At 38.0% G+C, this 17,584-nt stretch overlaps 1 protein-coding gene across 3 annotated transcripts in view; it reads right to left on the bottom strand.

Moving 5' to 3' along the window:
- Window positions 1–12,683: 12,683 nt before the first annotated feature.
- cadm1b (cell adhesion molecule 1b) overlaps window positions 12,684–17,584 on the bottom strand; it is a 158,053-nt gene continuing 153,152 nt past the window's right edge. For all 3 annotated transcript variants that reach the window (XM_061046684.1, XM_061046686.1, XM_061046685.1), the window contains 2 exons: window positions 17,144–17,272; window positions 12,684–16,991 (listed from right to left, as the gene is read on the bottom strand). In XM_061046684.1, the coding sequence (XP_060902667.1) occupies window positions 16,873–16,991; window positions 17,144–17,272 (248 nt within the window). In that variant the 3' untranslated portion in view covers window positions 12,684–16,872. The remainder of the gene's footprint in view (window positions 16,992–17,143; window positions 17,273–17,584) is intronic.

The raw sequence follows: 17,584 nt of genomic DNA, 5'->3' as shown, positions 1-17,584 counted from the left end.
GATTATAGTTTGTTGAACTCTTGTGTCATGGTTGTATTTTATCTTTAAGTTTGCACCCAATTTAATAAATCTCCACTGCTGATAGCCTTTATAACATTTTCTGACTCGAGATCTAAATCTATCTTTTACTTTAAAAAGCCAGGAACCTACATTACCCTCAATGCAAAGGGACTAGCTATTAGCGATTCGGGTTTGTCTGTAGACTACAGGCTTTTGAAGCACACCTACTTTTTAAGTCAAATACCTCAGATACAATTTTTTGTCATTGTAAAAGTTGTAGTTGTCAAACCCAACCAATGTTAAATCAAGTTACATCATTAAAGCCTTCAATAATGTAATTTAATATAGGTGACTTTAAAAGCAGGTACCTCCATTGGCCCAATCTATGTCTCTTGTGAAAGCATTCAAAGGGGTCTTGTGGAAAGTTAGAAATGATGTTCTCTAGAAGTAAAATAAACTGAAATGTTCAACAAAGTTATTTAAAAATATAACCACATGTTTTCTTTTTTTAAAACAAACAAAGGTTCAAATATTTGAACTAAGAAAATGTTTCCATCTAAATCATGAGGCGGTTCTTCTTGGAAAAACCTTGACTGGACTGGGTAAGTGATGAACAAGCTTATGTGTTAGCTACATTACATGCTAATTCATGAGCATGCAGGCTAGCTAACAGAGAGGTTGATTTCTGTGATAAATTGTAAGCCATACCATTAGTATATAAGCAAAAGGAACTGGTATTCCAACCGAAATGATATTTCCGGTTTCTCTGTTGCCTTTTTGTTTATCACCTAGTGACGTACCGGGCTTCAGGTTAAGCTGTTTGAGTGCTTGTAGGTCCACAGAGGCGTCGACTCTCCACCAGGTGGCACTGTAGCACTGCAGGCAAGGCCAAAGCTCCTATTCCAGCCAAGAGATCACAGACCTTGATTTCCTTCTCAGGCAACTCATATCTGTTCAGAAACATTGCAGAGGATCTCGAATATTTTGTTGTTTGTACTGCTGTTGGATTTCTAGTGAAGGTTTTTTTTTATTTTGAGTAAAATGTCTGTTGGATCTAGAAACATTTCTTCAATTTAATAGATCCTCCAGTTGACTATGGCAGTGACCCCAGCTGTAGATTATAATATGATCTGAAAATGAGTGCGAGACTACTCCTTGCACAACATACGCCTGTTGCTATAGAAAGCCAGTTCAATCACGGTTTCAAGTGAGTTGAGTGGCTGGAGGATAATCAGAGGGAATCAGCCAAGGTTGTCCAAAGTGCCTTGGGGAATTGTTGCTTTCTAAAAAATGATTAGTGTTCCCCCCGCCTCTTCCAGATCAAAACATCCTCCCATTCACAGCTGACTGAAAGGCTCGGTCTGTGGTGAAAAACCATTAAGAGAGCCACAGAAAGCAAAGCCATGTCTCCTGGCAGCCCTGCATTGCTCCTGGAGCAGAAAGCCATTGTTTATTCAGTGCCACATTGGCATTCAAAGTGCATCCTTACTGTTCTCTCTCATAACCAACAAGTTGCAATTTTTATGCATGTGAAGGTTGAAGGCAAATTATTTATGGGAGACTGGACCCGGGGAAAGAGAACGGCCTCTAGCAAAATGGTTTACGTTGAGAGCAATCCCTTTTCCATAGGCTATTGAATTCGCTGGATCACACGAAGATATGCATGTATTATTCAGCGTTTCAGAAAGAGAATTGTTGCCCTGCAAGACAGCCATTGGCTTTTTGGACATTGTGATGCATTTGAAACATGCCACCTTTCAGGATCAGATTAAAGTCTTATTTTTCAGTTGGGTGTAAATTAAATGAAAGGAAAATAGCCCTTCAGTGGCCCCTCCCTCTCTCCTCCGCCTTGCTTTTCAATAGTAAGAAATATTAAATCAGAAACTGCGTGCATGTCTCCTGACATGTCTAAACTGGAAAAAAAAATTGTTGTAAGTTGAGGATTGGCTGCAAAGGGGAAGGAACTCTCACCTGTCTGAGAAATTATTCAAGAACATCTGGTGTCATCCAGGTGCAGAGATGGGATGTGTGAGGTGTGTGATGCCCAACGCCAGCAGCTGCAAGGTGAAAGGACCGTCACCTCTCCAGGGGGTGGGTGATCTGTGGCACAACAGAGGATGACTCTTAAGAATTTGAACAAAATTGTGCTTTATAGACTTCTTTCTTTCAGGAGGAACAGTTTTAAAATCCTAAATGGTTCTCACTGTGGCTGCAGTCTTGCACATCTATTAGTGATATAGCACATGGCAGGAGCTGTGTTGCTCTGGTTCACAGCACTTTAGTGGCTCCATAAAGAACCATTTTTGGTTCTTCATTACAGAGTAATGTTCCATTACAAAACATTATTGGAACTTTACGAATGTACACTTCCTCGTTGTTCCTCTGATGGATCTTGACTGTGGAGTGCAGAGTGTATTTGAATAGTAAAATGGTGCAGTGTAGAAGCCTCGACTTCTAAAAAATTACTTAATATAAGAGATGAATCCTGCCAGTGCTTATTTTTTTAGTTCATATCTTTCTAAGTAGGAGATACAATAAGAAGCATTTTCTTTTATACAGCTGCATCTGTGGTGTATAGATAGCACTGTGTGATGACCTTAAAATAGATGCATTTGTGAGTTCTCATATGCACCACATTACAAGCTTAATCATCCATTTGTTGTATTTTTCTTTGTTCTTGTTACAAAGTAGGAGGAAAAACTCTGATCTGCACTCTGGTGTCCTGACTCAGTGCACATTGTCAACACATTGTCCTTGGTGTCGACGGTGAGGTGATGAGTTTCACAAAAGCCGAACAATTAGATGTCAGTTTCTACTTTTAGGCACAATTTTGTTATTATTTCAGCGTGTCACTGATTATGTGTCTGCAGCCATAGTCCCCCATTGTATTTCAGATTTAAAAAAAAATGTTATCTTGCCTTACTTGTTTACAAGATGTTGTGCTGCCACCAGTAAGAGAAAGAAAGATCATCTATGGCTCACTTCATCAGCTGGTTAGCATGACAATGGATCCTGATTTAATTCCAGCAACCTTGTTAGCATTTCAGATAAACAATAAGGCCATGGCTATGGGTAGCATTTTTTATTTTCCATTCAAGTGTAACCATAGTGTTTGAAATAAAAAACCAGCTGCTTTTAGAGGGAGCAGTGGAGGAGAGCAGGTACGCACAGCTTTGTGATTGAATAAGTGATTAGACCCCAGGTTTACACAAAGGCTCCTTGCTTGCAGTAATTGCTGCCTATTAGGGCTCAGTTTTTTAATTTGACATTCACATGCATATCAAAGTGACTGAGCAGCAAGACGTGTGTGTGCTGGCCCATACAGTTTGTGTTGGAAGTAATGCTCTTGACCTTTCACTGATGAATAATAGCCTGAGAAACAGAATGTAATTATCCAAGGCATTACAGGTGGTTCAAAAGGTAACCACCAGTTGAATAAGCTTTAGCCATGTGAATCCATTTGGAGCATTTACTTGTAAATGATACATCTGTTGTTTGGGGGCATGGCTCTACAGTTCAGTGATTTTGAATTTAGCAGAATTTAAAAAGCATGGGGCATTACTAATGAGGAAACAGAGGCTACACAATTCAACAGGTTCCAAGGAAGCAGGCAGGTGGATTTTATCCATTAAAACTCAAACCAAAGAACACCTATCTGGATGACAGAGCATTTAGTGTGACCAAATGAAAGGCCAAAGTAAATAAGCCCAGGCTCAGTTGCTCTGCAGACTTTCACTGGTTTCACTGTTGCTCTATGCCATGTCAGATGGACATCTTGCACTCATTTATGGTTGTACAGAAACCCCTAAAATCAGACAGGTAAGATACCATAACATGTGAAAGTTTAGTTTGAAATTCATATGTTGGAGAGGAACTTATATCTGAGCAGAAAGTGAATTATATCCATTTGTTCATTTAAAAGAGCAGAACAGGGAGCCTCATTAGCTTCAGGCTCCACCTTCTATAATTTCACAAGTGCTTAATTTATGCATTTAAGGCCTGAAGTTAATTTCTGCATTAAGAAACAAAGCACGTTCTGATATAATTTATCTTTCTGACATGGCCTTTTTAAATTGGACTTAATCAAATATGCTTAAGGGTGGAGGCATAAATGTATTCTATAACTAATGTTTTTAAGGCCACAGCAACAAGACTGGCATTTTCATGCACATCTAACAGGTTGTATGGTTAAATTAAAAATAATTTAATTACCTCTCTATTCGGTTGTTTATGTGTTTCATGATCTCTTCATAACTTGGATTGTAAAAAAATAGTTTGTGGTGAGCTTGTTTCCCAAACTAATCTTATGAATTAATGTTGTTATATCATTCAAATGTAAATAAAGCTGACAAGAATCAACCTCAACACAGAAATGTAGAAATGTACACGCACACAAAAACAAATATTGGACTGTATTTTGGAAAAGAAATATGCAGGGTAGCGATGGCAAAAGATAAATCCTTTTGCGATCCATTTTAAAGGGTGCCAATAATTCCACACATCAATTCAAGAGGTCAAGGTTTGTCTTCAAACTGTTGTGCAGTAAAAGACTGAGATACTGCACACATGAAAGTCGTATGAAGTACGTTCATTACTGGCACAAAACATTGTATGACTGATTCCACTCTAACAGCACCAAACGTTGGTCTTTTTGATAGATGCAGCTCTAATCACACTGATGTCAACCTCTTTTACACTGACCTTAAATCTGGAACCACAAGTTGAAATCAGAGGGGACGGCCATGTTGGTTTGCCTCATGGTCGTTAAAGTTTAATAAGTTGTTTCAAGGAAACTTTGAGATAATCCATATGTTTTATTAATTGCGCAATCATTGACCACTGGAAAGAGATGGACCTCACCAAATAGAGGCACAGTGTGACGCATCATACTATAAACCATAGGAAACAGTAGCTGCACTGTTGCAGCTGATCATACCATGTCAAAGGATGTGTTAAGCACACTACAGATGAGTGTGTGATCACTCCATTTTCCGAATGTTTAATGGGAAAATTATACCTTGTACAGGGGATTCAAAATGTCCCACAACAGTTCAACTGACTGTCACAAACAAAGTACTACTTACTAATATGGATTACACTAAGACAAGTAAACAAATGTGATGTCATGTCAATGACTTAAATGATGGAGTAGAGAAAATGATTTGGAATATTGTCAGAATGGGCTCACTGTAGTCTTCAAAGTTGAGCGTCTTATTTTGACCTAGGTCATAGTGAATGAGTGAGTGACTTAAGGCCCAACTCAAGTCTGCAGAGAAAAACAAAGGTATTCACACAAACATCAGCGTGGGTGTATCTCAGAGCCCCCTCTCCTTACCCTCCACTTGTTGGAGAAATGTTGCGTCTGAATGGCTAGAACTGACTTAACTGACAAAAAAGTAATAAAAAGAAAAATACATGAAGACACCTTCATGCAATTCAAAGTAAATGAAGAGGGATAAATTGTTTTTCTGTTGTGGGTGCAAAGGACTTAATTGCTCTCCGTTTCTGTCAAGCAAAACAGACGTCTATCAGGAAGTGCAACTGTCTTCAATGGAGGTAAAAGATCTAATGATGTGTTTAAAGGTAATTATGAACATAATTGAAGAAGGTTGTTCATCCTCACTTTTGCTGTAATCACCCAAAGTCTAAAATAAAAATCTTTAAATAACTCTGTTTATAAGACTACTGCACCTCAAAATACTAATTAAGCATAGAAGAAAAGTGTGTTCCATCTTGTTCCCATTAACTTGTCTCTTTTGTTCTTTTTATGTGCACATTTTTCTTGTTTCACCAGCTCAGATTTCTTTTGTTCACATCACAATGACATGGTAAGAGTGCGCTAACACTGAGTACTCACTACATCTCAGACTCAGGCTTTTATGTCTTAAAATGAATACCCAGTGATAGCACAAGAATTATACTTTAGATGACGGCTTCCCTCGTCTCCTTGTGGTTCCTGTGTACAATCTGAACTGTTGTGTTAACGCAAACTCGCTGCAGATGTGTAGAGATGACCACACAGTCAAACTGGATAAACAGCTCTGCTCAGCATTGTTTTACCAAGCGAAAACTGAATCCTTTGCACAGCTGAACAAATGAAACGAAAAAGCCACCAAACATTTTTCTGTATTTGTCCATAAACCTCTCCATCCAATCTTTCTTAATCTGTGCTGGCCTACAAAAACGGAAAACTGTAATTGCTAGACTTTTTGACATCTTACCTTACAAAAATATGATCATACCCCAGAAATGTTGATTTGTGGAAAACAAAAAGCTTAAAATTTTACAGAAACTAGAAAAAAAAAAGTGGGGGGAGGGGTATAAACTGCACTCGAGCTAATTACAGGCAGCTTGTGGGATAGACTTTGCTAATCCTTATTTACCCACTGTTTCCTGTTGTATTGGGAAAAAAGAAATATTTTGGAAGCTCCATCATTTCAGTGGGTTTGTTTAACCACTCAAAAACCAGGCCAAATCTTATAATCAAGAACTAATTCTGCCTAAAGTTGACACAGCCTAGCTAAGTCCAGGATTTTAGAGGAATCCAGAGGTGGTTGAGCACGCCTTTCAATCCAATATACCATTGATTTTTGTTCAGGATAGATTAAATGAGATATAAATGGATTAGATCTAAAGAACATGATGATATTGCTGTAGATAGTCAAATCATTGATTACTTACTTCCTACTTTAAATAAAACAAGCTCAACCCAAGCTAAGAAGAGCTGCTTATATATAATTGAACACAGTTAAGCTACCTTCAAATCACATATTTAAGTATTTAAGTATTTAAATACTGATTCTTCTTAGAGTAGAATAAGAAAACCAGAAGATGATATGCTAGCTTACTAAAGAGTGCAGTGGTCTGAGTTTATTTTAGTTTTAACAGAATATCTGTGAGACCCCTTTAGAATTACAACTTATCTATTTGTTATATTGTTTTGCAGAGAGCCACAAATGTTTTAATCACCTTTCTGTTCCTGTACAACTTTCTTCTTTGTGTTATTATCTACAACTCTCATTTCAAAAGAGACTGCTATGGTTGCAGAGCGCAAAACAGATAATTCTTTTGAACTTATCCACATCTTCCCAAATGGAATTGAAATTAAGTTCAAGCTCATTTGAGCTGATAAACTTCATCCCATGATGCCTTTCTTTCGCTGGTTGAATTCAATGCCAATTTAATTAAAACATGTAACTTTTAATTACCTAACTGATTAATTTAATAAGGGAAAATAGACTCAGAGTGATAAATTATTGAGGTGGCAATGTTCCTGCAGCAACTCACCGGCACACGAAGGCTCCCTGTGACTGACTTCAAGGCTGTGTACAAGACATTTTTAAAGACTGTAACAGGCTGTCCCACAAAAATAGAACACTTTCATATGCAGACGAGAGAAACACGCTCACAAAGCATCAGTGAGAAAACATCCATTGAGGCTTTGCAGTGCATCAGAAAGTAGCAGGGTGACTAAATCAACTTGTAATGCAACAAAAGAAATTTTAAGGCAATCTCCAATAAGATACTGCTATCTTAAGTGTAAAAAAAAACGACTTTAAATTAAAATCAATTATTCATCAACAATACTAAATGTGATAGAAAGATTACACTGAGACGTAGCAGAATAACAGATAAGAGCAGGAGGGTTGGGAAATGTTTGCCTTGCTTATTGTATCTGGGTGGTGGCTATGAAGCGTAACATCAATGTAAATTTGGCACGAGAAAACTTCTCTGTGCTTCTGCAGAAAGGAGTCACCTTGAGATTTGGTTGACGGAACATCAGAGGATGCTGCTCGGAGCTCAGGCTCAGCAGATAATTACAGATTTCCTGTCTGAAACACTTAACCTTTTTTTTGTTATTTTGGGCCGAGAGAAGGGTAAAATAACCTTTTTTTTTTATAGCTTTTTCTAATTACTCACACCTACAACATCAGCATCAACATCTAGCACGTTTCCTGCCTCTAGTGAACATCAATGGCTGATTAAGTATCACGGTATTAAACATCAAGCCGCAACATCGCTGACATTAGAGCCCATAGTGCCGTTCACAGCATCTTTCAGGTTTGTGAGTTAATCACCTCACAAACACGCGTCTCTCTTCTCCCTGACACTTTCATACAGGATTAACAGGCTGGTTGTGTGTGCTTTAATTAATGCAGATTTCTCTGGGTCATACTGTAGCAGTCAGAGATAATTGTGTTGTGGTTATCGCAGGCTTCAGGTGCTCGTCCTTCATCATTGTTTGAAACAACTAGCTAATCTGTTTCAAATGACGTGGCATTTCCCCCACCCAAACATCAATAGTCATACATAGTCGAGACTTTGAAGACACCATATTTCTGTCAGTCAGATGATGTTTTCTTCACAACTTCTTAGCTCATCATGGCTCGCGTGATTTAGTTTCAGAAGTCTTTTGTTCCTGCATGTTAGCTGTAATCTACAATTGCTTTTGCTCATTTTCCACAATGTGTAAAACCAATTTGTCAACAAACAAAATATTTAGAATTTCTCCTTAAACCAAATAAGTAACTACTGGAGAGTGTCGCTGACTGGCATACTGCAATGGATAAAGATGCAGAATGTGATTTCTGAAATGAAACGTTTGTAGTTTGGTAAGGTTCAGGCACAAAAACTATTCCGCCAGATTTGGGAAATGTCTGTGGTTGTCCATGGCAAGTTATTTAACTAAAGTTTTTGTTTAAAACTGACTCATGCCCTGCGTTTGACTCTCTATACTTTTTTTTCCCCCATTCAATTTGAACTGCAGCTGCACTGCAAGTTTGTACTGTCCATGCAATATGCAGCAAGTCTGGACAAACAACTTTCTCATACAATTGTACCTTGACTGTTGACCCTCATGCTTCACTCTTGTTGTCGGCCAAAGCACAAACATTGTTGTAGCTTACAGTATTTAAGATGACAGGAAACAGACTGGATAAAGGAAACAACAAAGGTAACTTGAATATACAATACAGTGTAATGGATTACTGTACCATTTAGGCAGCATCACATGTATTGACATCAATGGAATATATATCAGAAAGACGAATAATCCGGCCTTCTTATGATTATTTATGTAAAATATTTTTTATCATTTGTAGCAGGGGTGTCTTCTTTTGAATGAATGGAATGAATGAAAGTATTTTGACTGTGATCCACCAAAACTGGGAACAGTCATTACGAACTTACATAGACTGTTCCCAGCCTATAATAGCCAATGAGAGCATGAGTTTAAAGAAGCCCCTGTTGTGATGTTTCTACCTGCCTTTTGCCCGCGACTGTGCCAATGACTGATGCGTTATTAATGCACACATTAAGGAAACTGATGAAAAAAAATACAAGTTATTCTCTGAATGCATTAAAAGTATTAATAAATTGATATGAAGCTATATGAGTCATGATTTATTTAGAGAAAATACACCATGTAAAATTAGACATTGAGCACCTCTGTAGCTGAAATGGAATAATCCTTGTTTCATAATCAGTTGTTCCACTGTGAGATTCGAAGTCAAATGAGGCTCTTTGAAATGAATTGTTGAATGTTCAACGATCCCCTCTTTTTCATGTGTGAAATGGTCGATCATCAGGAAGGATCAAAACCCTTTTTCACTTAAGGTCTTAAATTATTTGTATTAAAGACTTGCTTTTAAAAAGAGTTATTGTATTTAAATGAACCTTAGTAATAGAAATATTTCATAAAACCACATAAAAACATTGACTAAGCAAGTGTAAATGATTCTCTACTTTATAATGAAACTTGTAATAAATATTAGAACTGTCACTGGTGATCCCACATACAATTCTCAAGCAGCATTATCTTAAAGATGTACTCAGGGTACTCACTGTATTGGAATGCAGTAGCCCAGTTTATCCCCTATATATTACCTTTTGGTTTTGTGTTTTTACAGCTGCTAGAGCTTGAAAGCTAGCTCAGTGCAACAATTCATTCCGAAAAATCCTCAGTTTCTCCACTTCCACAACCAGGCAGCAGCAAGGGTTAGAAGTTTTCAGGAATTAAATAATTTATTATTCGTGAGGATAACCTTTTTTCCTCTGTGAGAAAGATTTTGGGCTATTTTAAAATCATTCCCTGCTATAGTGTCAGAGGTCTGATGATAACTTTGTGATTGTTTGGTGCCTTTCTGTATATTTAATTCCACTCCTTGACAGGTCTTATCTTATGCAGCAGGCAAACACAGTTCTTGAAGTTGATGTGTTGTAAGCGGAAAAAAGGTGAAGTAATAAGGACCTTTACTGTATGACTTTGACAACTGCCAAATTATGACTGGGCCAGAGCATCTTCCAGACAGCAAATCTTGTTTAATGTCCCCACTATTGAAAGAATATAAGTCGACCAAGGCAGTGGGATTCTTTGGGCAATATTTTGTACACCAATTGCTGGTAACAGTAAAGTCAGATAGCAGTGGCCTCTTTAAGCAGGACAGCATATCCTGCCACACAGCAAAAATGATCCAGGAATAGTTTAAGGAACATGTCAAAGGGTTCTGAGTGATAACTTAGCCTTAACTTCCCCTGAACTCATGCTGAAAGAGTATCGCTGGAACGTCTGGAAAAGTCTGATTCATGGAGTCCCAGTCTCACAATTTACAGGACCCAAAGGATCTGCTCCTAAAGTTTTAGTGCCAGAAACCACAGGACACCTTCAGAACTCTGGTAGAATCCATGCCTCGACAAGTAACAGCTGCTTTGGTGGAGTTGGAGTCACAAGGTTGACCTATACACAGCAGGTTGATTTTATACAAGAAAATCTGATTGTAAGTTTCAGCTGTGTGTGTGTGTGTGTACTTGTGTACCTAACCAACAGTGGACTTTGTTGTCGTTACATGTTCACCAACAGGGGACCACCTCAACAGTGACAAAAGGGGGCATATTTGAGGTCCATATTGGTTGTTTTTCAATGACATCTACCAAGTGAATGCATTTGTGTTCAGATCTATTCTGACTAGTAAACCTGCAGGATATAGAGTATGACATTTTGACATTCATCCATAGTGTGAATGGCCTGATACCCCAGGCCGTCTTTCAGATGTTAAGGGGCTCTTAAAATGGCAACTGGGTAAAGAAAGAGGGCCCTCGAAGCATGATTTAATATTATCATGGTATCAAAGTATAAATGCTTTAAAAAAAGAAACAGGAGTCCACATTTGAGAAAATGAAATGATGATAAAGCAAAGTGTCATGGTGTTAATAACTGGAAGTTCTTTTGACAAAAAAAGACTGACTGGAGTTTTAAGTGTGGTATTGAAAGCAATTTTAAGATACATACTATATAGTGTGAGACTCTGTTTGTCACCCAATTGCCTAAAGGTGTCTTCAGTTTGTTATAAGGCAAAAGTTGAGAAACAGTTTATTAGAAGTTTTGCAAATTCAAGAAATATACAAATACCATTCTCCATTTCAGATTTCAAGAAGAGGCTTTTTTCATTTGATATCTTAAATTGAGAAACAGAAAGCCTTTCTTGTTCTATATACAGTAAGGGAGAAAATGCAATAAATTAATTAAGGTGTTTGAGGGATTTTTTACTCTTGTTTAGAACCAGAATAGCAAATAGGTAATAAATAAGAATTATGCAAGTCCTTTAATATTTGTGCAGAACAGAAGCAACATAGAGGAGATACGTGTGCAGACAGAGCCTGTTGCGTTTCCCTTTGTTCACTCAGTACTTTTTTCCCCACATCATTTAATTATACCTCAGCCAAGCCAAGTGCTGCATGCCATCAATCTCAATCAATCAATTAGCCAACTAAACAAGCCATGCTCAGACATTCATTCACTCTCAATTTCCCCATTGTGCTAATTACACTTAAACATGTCATTCCAAATTAAAATTGAACATTTAAATAGGATTAGTGGCGTCTAACTGAAACATCACCCTTCTACATTTGTGCTTTCAAGATGCACTGACAGCCGGCCAGCTTGTAGCCGTTTAATTTCAGGAGTTTGACCTTGAGAAAAAATAATTAAATATAGAGAAAATCCCATAATCTGTCATGTTTAAAAATGTCAATCGGCCGGTATTTTATATCACTGGTGGGAAGTATTATATTTCAATGATTGCATAAGTGAGGGAGAAAAGTGGCTGGTTTCTGAGGTTAAACTATTCCCATTAAAGTTTGAATAATGTTATTGACCTTTACTAGGACGGGTCACTTAAAGTAATGAAAAATGGTGGCACTGACAGAATTATGATGACAGAATTGCTTTTGGTTATGAACTAGGTCTTGTTCCGCCAAACGCCTATCAATTTGTCAAATCACTAACATCCACGTGTTCAGCTGCAAACCTTAACAGAGGCCCCCGAGCCTGTCGGTGTCAGTCATCTTGTCATTTTAAAATGTTTCTCGCCTCTCTCTGTAGCACAGTGCATGTGTCAGTCACTGATGGGAGCTCAGATTGCTGCTCCTGCTGCTCACCCACATCTGATCAACGTCACTACAGTATTTTTTACCTCAGCTCGAGAATCTTTCTTCTTTGGGAGTTTGACAAGTATCAGCAGCTCAGGATGAAGTGAACAGGTTCAATCCAGCTAATGTATTCAGCATGCTAGGCGGGAAGAGGGAATATGACAACAAATACAAGTTAATAAATTCTGCCGTCTCCAAGCGGGACACGACTACAAAGTGAAACCCACGTTTTTGATCAAGTCACAACAGCGCGGCACTTTAAACATTGATATCTTTTTATTAAGACAAGAACTCTTCTCAATTTTTTTTTCCTTTTGTAAAAATGTTGGTGTGAACCAATACAAAATATGCATGGTCATATGAGAAACATCTTTTACTACACAAAAGAAAAATGTCACCTGGGCACAGAAAGAAGAAATTAAGATTGAGCAACAAAATACAACCGTTTTGGGAGGTAATAAAATAACCAAACTCCCCTCTGCCTCCCCTCTCCCCTCCTTCAGGCTTTAAACATGAGCTTCATCCAAATATCCAAGAAATGTTACAGATCATTCATAAAACTTCATGTCACAGTAAATACACAATCTTTTCATCTATGAAAATGTATGCGTGACTTGACTGAATGCAAACAGATTGATTGACTGTCTGTGGTCACATCCTATAATTACTAAATAACCGATACTGTATAAGCAAAGTGTTACGGTGGAAGAAGAAGAAGTTTTCATGAACATCATTGTGATTTTGTTGACACTGACTGTACATAATTTTTGTTTGCTTAACAAATCTAGTTTTCTTTCTTTGTGAACTAGGTCTATGCAAAATAATATTGAATGTTTACTGTAACAGTGCACCATATTAAGAACACAAAAACATGTACAAATGAGGAAAAAACATGTACACCTTGTGATTTCTGCACGTTTGAATAGCTGTGGTACTACAGTATATACTTGGGGCCGTTTAAAATTTGCATTCTACCTGAGATGCAAAAAACACAACTATTAACACTCATGAACCTGAGAGAGTGAAAACAAACATACTAAATATCAAGTATTTAAAACAAATCATAGAAACTGCTTCAGAATGATGCTTCACACAATGTTTTTTATGTTCCCCGATTTCAAAGTAGCAATCAATTTGTAACCATTTAAGACAAATATCAAACCTCAAAATAGAAATCGTCATGCACATACTGTAACTGTATCCATGACACCAGAAATCCAGTAAAATGTACTGTGATTAGAGCTTTTATAGCTTTTAGTACTCTTTCCCTCTCTGATTCTATTGGGCCTTGTCCTTGAAGATATCCAAATAAGTAACAAAGTGTAGCAGAAGAAAAAAATCTTGATCAAATAGAATTTTTTGCAAATCAGAATCAAGACATTAAATAATACATCCTTGCATACAACATTCGATTAAATGGAAGCTGCCACACCACCCTGATGAACAAAGGAATACTGATCTTTTTGTTCTTATTCAAGCGTTTTTATGCTCCAGGTTATTTTGATGCATGTCTACAGCGCGCGAATACAGACAACTTGTGTGAGTATTGGCCCTGTAAGTTATAAAGGACAGAAATATACAAGATATACTGTAAGATTGTACATGAGGATATTGTACGATACTAACCATATGCCTCAAATCAAAGAAGGCACTAAATTAAGTCCTTCAGTCTTTTCCTTTATAATGGTAAGTATCAAGAGGTGGTTTTAAGGCAGTGGTTATCCTTTTTCATTATACATATACAGATTTTATTTTTCTTATTCAGGCAATACAATGAAATCCCTCACTAATTACCAAACAGGTTTTTTTTCTCTTCTAGCTGTGACAGAGGCATTAAGCATGCATGGTGTGTGCACACATGCTGCGTCTCTGTCTGCAAGCGTAGCATCTTCTGATTTGGATTGGTATGAAAAAAACAAACATTCGTAACAGTAGACGGCTCCTCTGTGAAGGTTTGAGGCTGCAGGATGACAGTAAGAAAATGATCTTTCCCAAACCAAGTCCAAAGCTCCACACAGATCTTTGATAACTTGTAAGGCCGAGAGCCCTTACAAGTTATCAAAGACAGCCCAAAGGTAAAATGTCTTAACAGACAGCAAGGAAATGTAACTGATTCATGTTTGCAGTGATTGAATGTTTCTTTTTTCGTGTACCGTCAAGGCCAAAAAGTATGTGTAGCAAGTATTTCAAAGCAGAGGAAATCAGTGGTGAAAATGTATTTTTCACTAGCTGTGGTTATTCATACAAACATATCTCAGTGATACATCAGTGAAAGCAAACTTTGTCATTGAAAGTTGAACATTCTCACTTCCTTCAGTACATAACAATTAAATAAAAAGAAAAAAACCTTGGAAAATAAAAAATAGGATGCCCTTGTTACATTTCCAGTTTAATGGTCATTTACTATGTTATCAGATTTCTTTAAAAATCAATCACTAAGAGAGGAGCACTCTACACTGTGGATTTTGGGTCTTTGCTGAACACATTTCTGAACATTCTTAGTGAATGTGTGCACGCTTTAACAATTGTTATATTTGGTCCAGGGTGGACCATGTGAGTGGTGTGAAAATGTGCAGGAATTCATGTTTAAAGGTTTGTTTTTAGGCTTTTTATGCCTTTTAGAGATAGGACAGTGGATAGAGTCTGAAATCAGGGAGAGAGAGAGTGGGGAATGACATGCGGGAAAGGAGCCACAGGTCGGATTCAAACCCGGGCCGCCCGCTTGGAGGACTATAGCCTCTGTACATATGACTCGCACATTAACCACTAGGCTACCGGCGCCCCCAGGAATTCATGTTTAAACAAAAAGCATACACAACAGGCTGAACCAATACATAACAAATAATACATTTTAACAAGACTTATGACAGATACTTCAGGGTATATGTAATCAAAATAAGGTCTTACCCTAGAGAAAACAGACAGAAGGTCTTTTGGCTCTTAAATTATTACAAAAACGTTTTCTGCCATGTTTTTGTTCCATCTATCTAAGGATGATAGAAAAAATACCTCTGACAAATGTGACTAAAATCATTCCAGATACAATGTTTGACATTTTCATAAATCTTCTCATATGCTTCTTATTAAGAGTTGAGTGAAATGGTGATCCCACTCTCATGTTTATATACAAACCATGATGCTTCAGCCAGAGACAGGGTGCTTGGCTTAACACATAGACTGTGCAAAAGTTAGAATCAGATACCTGGCTCCGTTTTAATCAATTAATATGTTTTAGCTTACTTTTTAGGGGAAATGTTCTTAAGGGATGTATTGGTATTTGTGTTTTCCTTTAACTTGGCTGGCTGTTTCGCACCATTTTAAAGTCCTTATGCTAAGCTAGGCTAACTGGCTGCAGCTCAATTTGATCGTTCAAACATGAGAGTGGTATCTTCTCGTTCAAACTCCTGCCAAAAAACAAATAACTTTTTCTTTGAATCACAAACTAATTCATTCATACTTTTACAAAGGAAGGACAATAGCTGACATTAAAGGTTTTCTGCTACTGTTGATTTTAATGTTGTTCTTTCTATCAATAGAATAAAAAGTTTAGATTTTCTCTGTAGAAACTGTAACTCTATATCATGGCACATTACTGCTGTCAGGATATCTCAGACTGGACTTCACAATACTCTAATAAAAATACTACACTGACCTCACATCTACTAATTGTTAGAGGTTTACATGAAACCAATGAGAGATTGTGGTTTAGTGTGAGAATTAACATCACTCTTACTTCACTTTCAGGGCCAAACCTGTTCTACGATGACCAAATTAAAGTCATGATTGTAAGACAGGAAATCAACGCAGTGAACCTGACCTCTAAAGGGATGGATGAGGTCAGCACTGCAAAGTGTTGAAACCCATCAGACCTGCATGTACGAGGTAAAATGTGGTGAATTTGCAGGGACTGGTAGACATTGACCCAGCAGGAAAAACGTTGTTTCAACTGTGTTTGAGATCTATACAATAGCAATAAGAAAAATAATAGTGATGTGGATGACGTGGCTCCTCTGATCTGGTTTCATGGGCTAAATGCTAGCTGCGGCACAAAAAGACAAACACCAGGCCCATTTAGTCTCCTCAAAAAGCTAAAAGCAAAAGAGGATCAAGTGGAATATACTGAACATAACCCAATCCAACAAGCATGTGAAGGGGAAGAAATAAACAACAGAAGAAACAAAAGAAATCGAACAAGGCACAAAATAGTCCGTAAAATAATCAAACTGTACAGAATAGGCCCCAGCAGTCCAGGAAGGGTCGGATGGGAGACTCAGCGCATCCTCTTCTTACCACTTCGCCATGGCAGTCCTACTTTTCACTTTCCTCTCTTCCTCTTTGAATCTAGCCCTCCTCGCCTCCATCAGAGTTAAACATTAGGCTTCTACAGCGCCACCTCCTCCACCACCACCTTCAGCTTCCCCACCCGTCTCTCCCGGCCTGTCCAGTTTAGATATAGTACTCCTTCTTCTCGTCTGTGTTGTTATGTCCCCCCTCCGCGTTGATGATTGCCGTGTCTGCATCGGCTGCGTCGTCCGCCCCTTTGGCTTCATGTGTGAAGTAAGTTCCTGCAAAAATAATTCAGACAAATTAGCCACATCCACCCCCTCATCCACCCATGTTGCACTTCAAACCCTCTTGCACTCAACTTGCAACAAAAAACACTTGAACTGTTAAGATTTGTTCATGATCAAGTATGATTGCCCTGCTGGTGCGTTACCTTTGTGTCTGGCGAAGTATCGACCGAGAACAATGAGTGCACAGAGGATGGCAAACATCACCACGGCAACCACTCCTCCGATGACAGCATGGTCAATTTTCTGAGGTGCCCCCTCGCCGGCTCGGGAGTCTAGAAACAAGACAATAACCATAAATAATTTCATGATCAGTAAATCCTCTCAGCCAGTCACACAGCTAATACCTTCAGACAGACGGGGACCACACTGCTATCTTTGGCCATTAAATCATTAGGCTGCCAAAATAAACTAAATTGGTTTGTTTTCTCTCAGAGCATTTTAGCATGACCTAACCACAGAGGAAACACTTGAAAAGGCTTTCAGAAAAGTGCCAGCTAATGTTGTTTACCAAGAAAATGAGAAGATACCACAGCACAAGTTGGTCCATGGAGGATGGTAAATGGTTTACAGTTTGTGACAAAAAA

This window comes from Labrus mixtus, chromosome 9 (genome assembly GCF_963584025.1).
Source record: "Labrus mixtus chromosome 9, fLabMix1.1, whole genome shotgun sequence".
In the NCBI taxonomy this organism is placed as follows: domain Eukaryota; kingdom Metazoa; phylum Chordata; class Actinopteri; order Labriformes; family Labridae; genus Labrus; species Labrus mixtus.
Note: the sequence above shows the minus strand (reverse complement) of the source record. Positions and strands in the feature narration are given on the sequence as shown.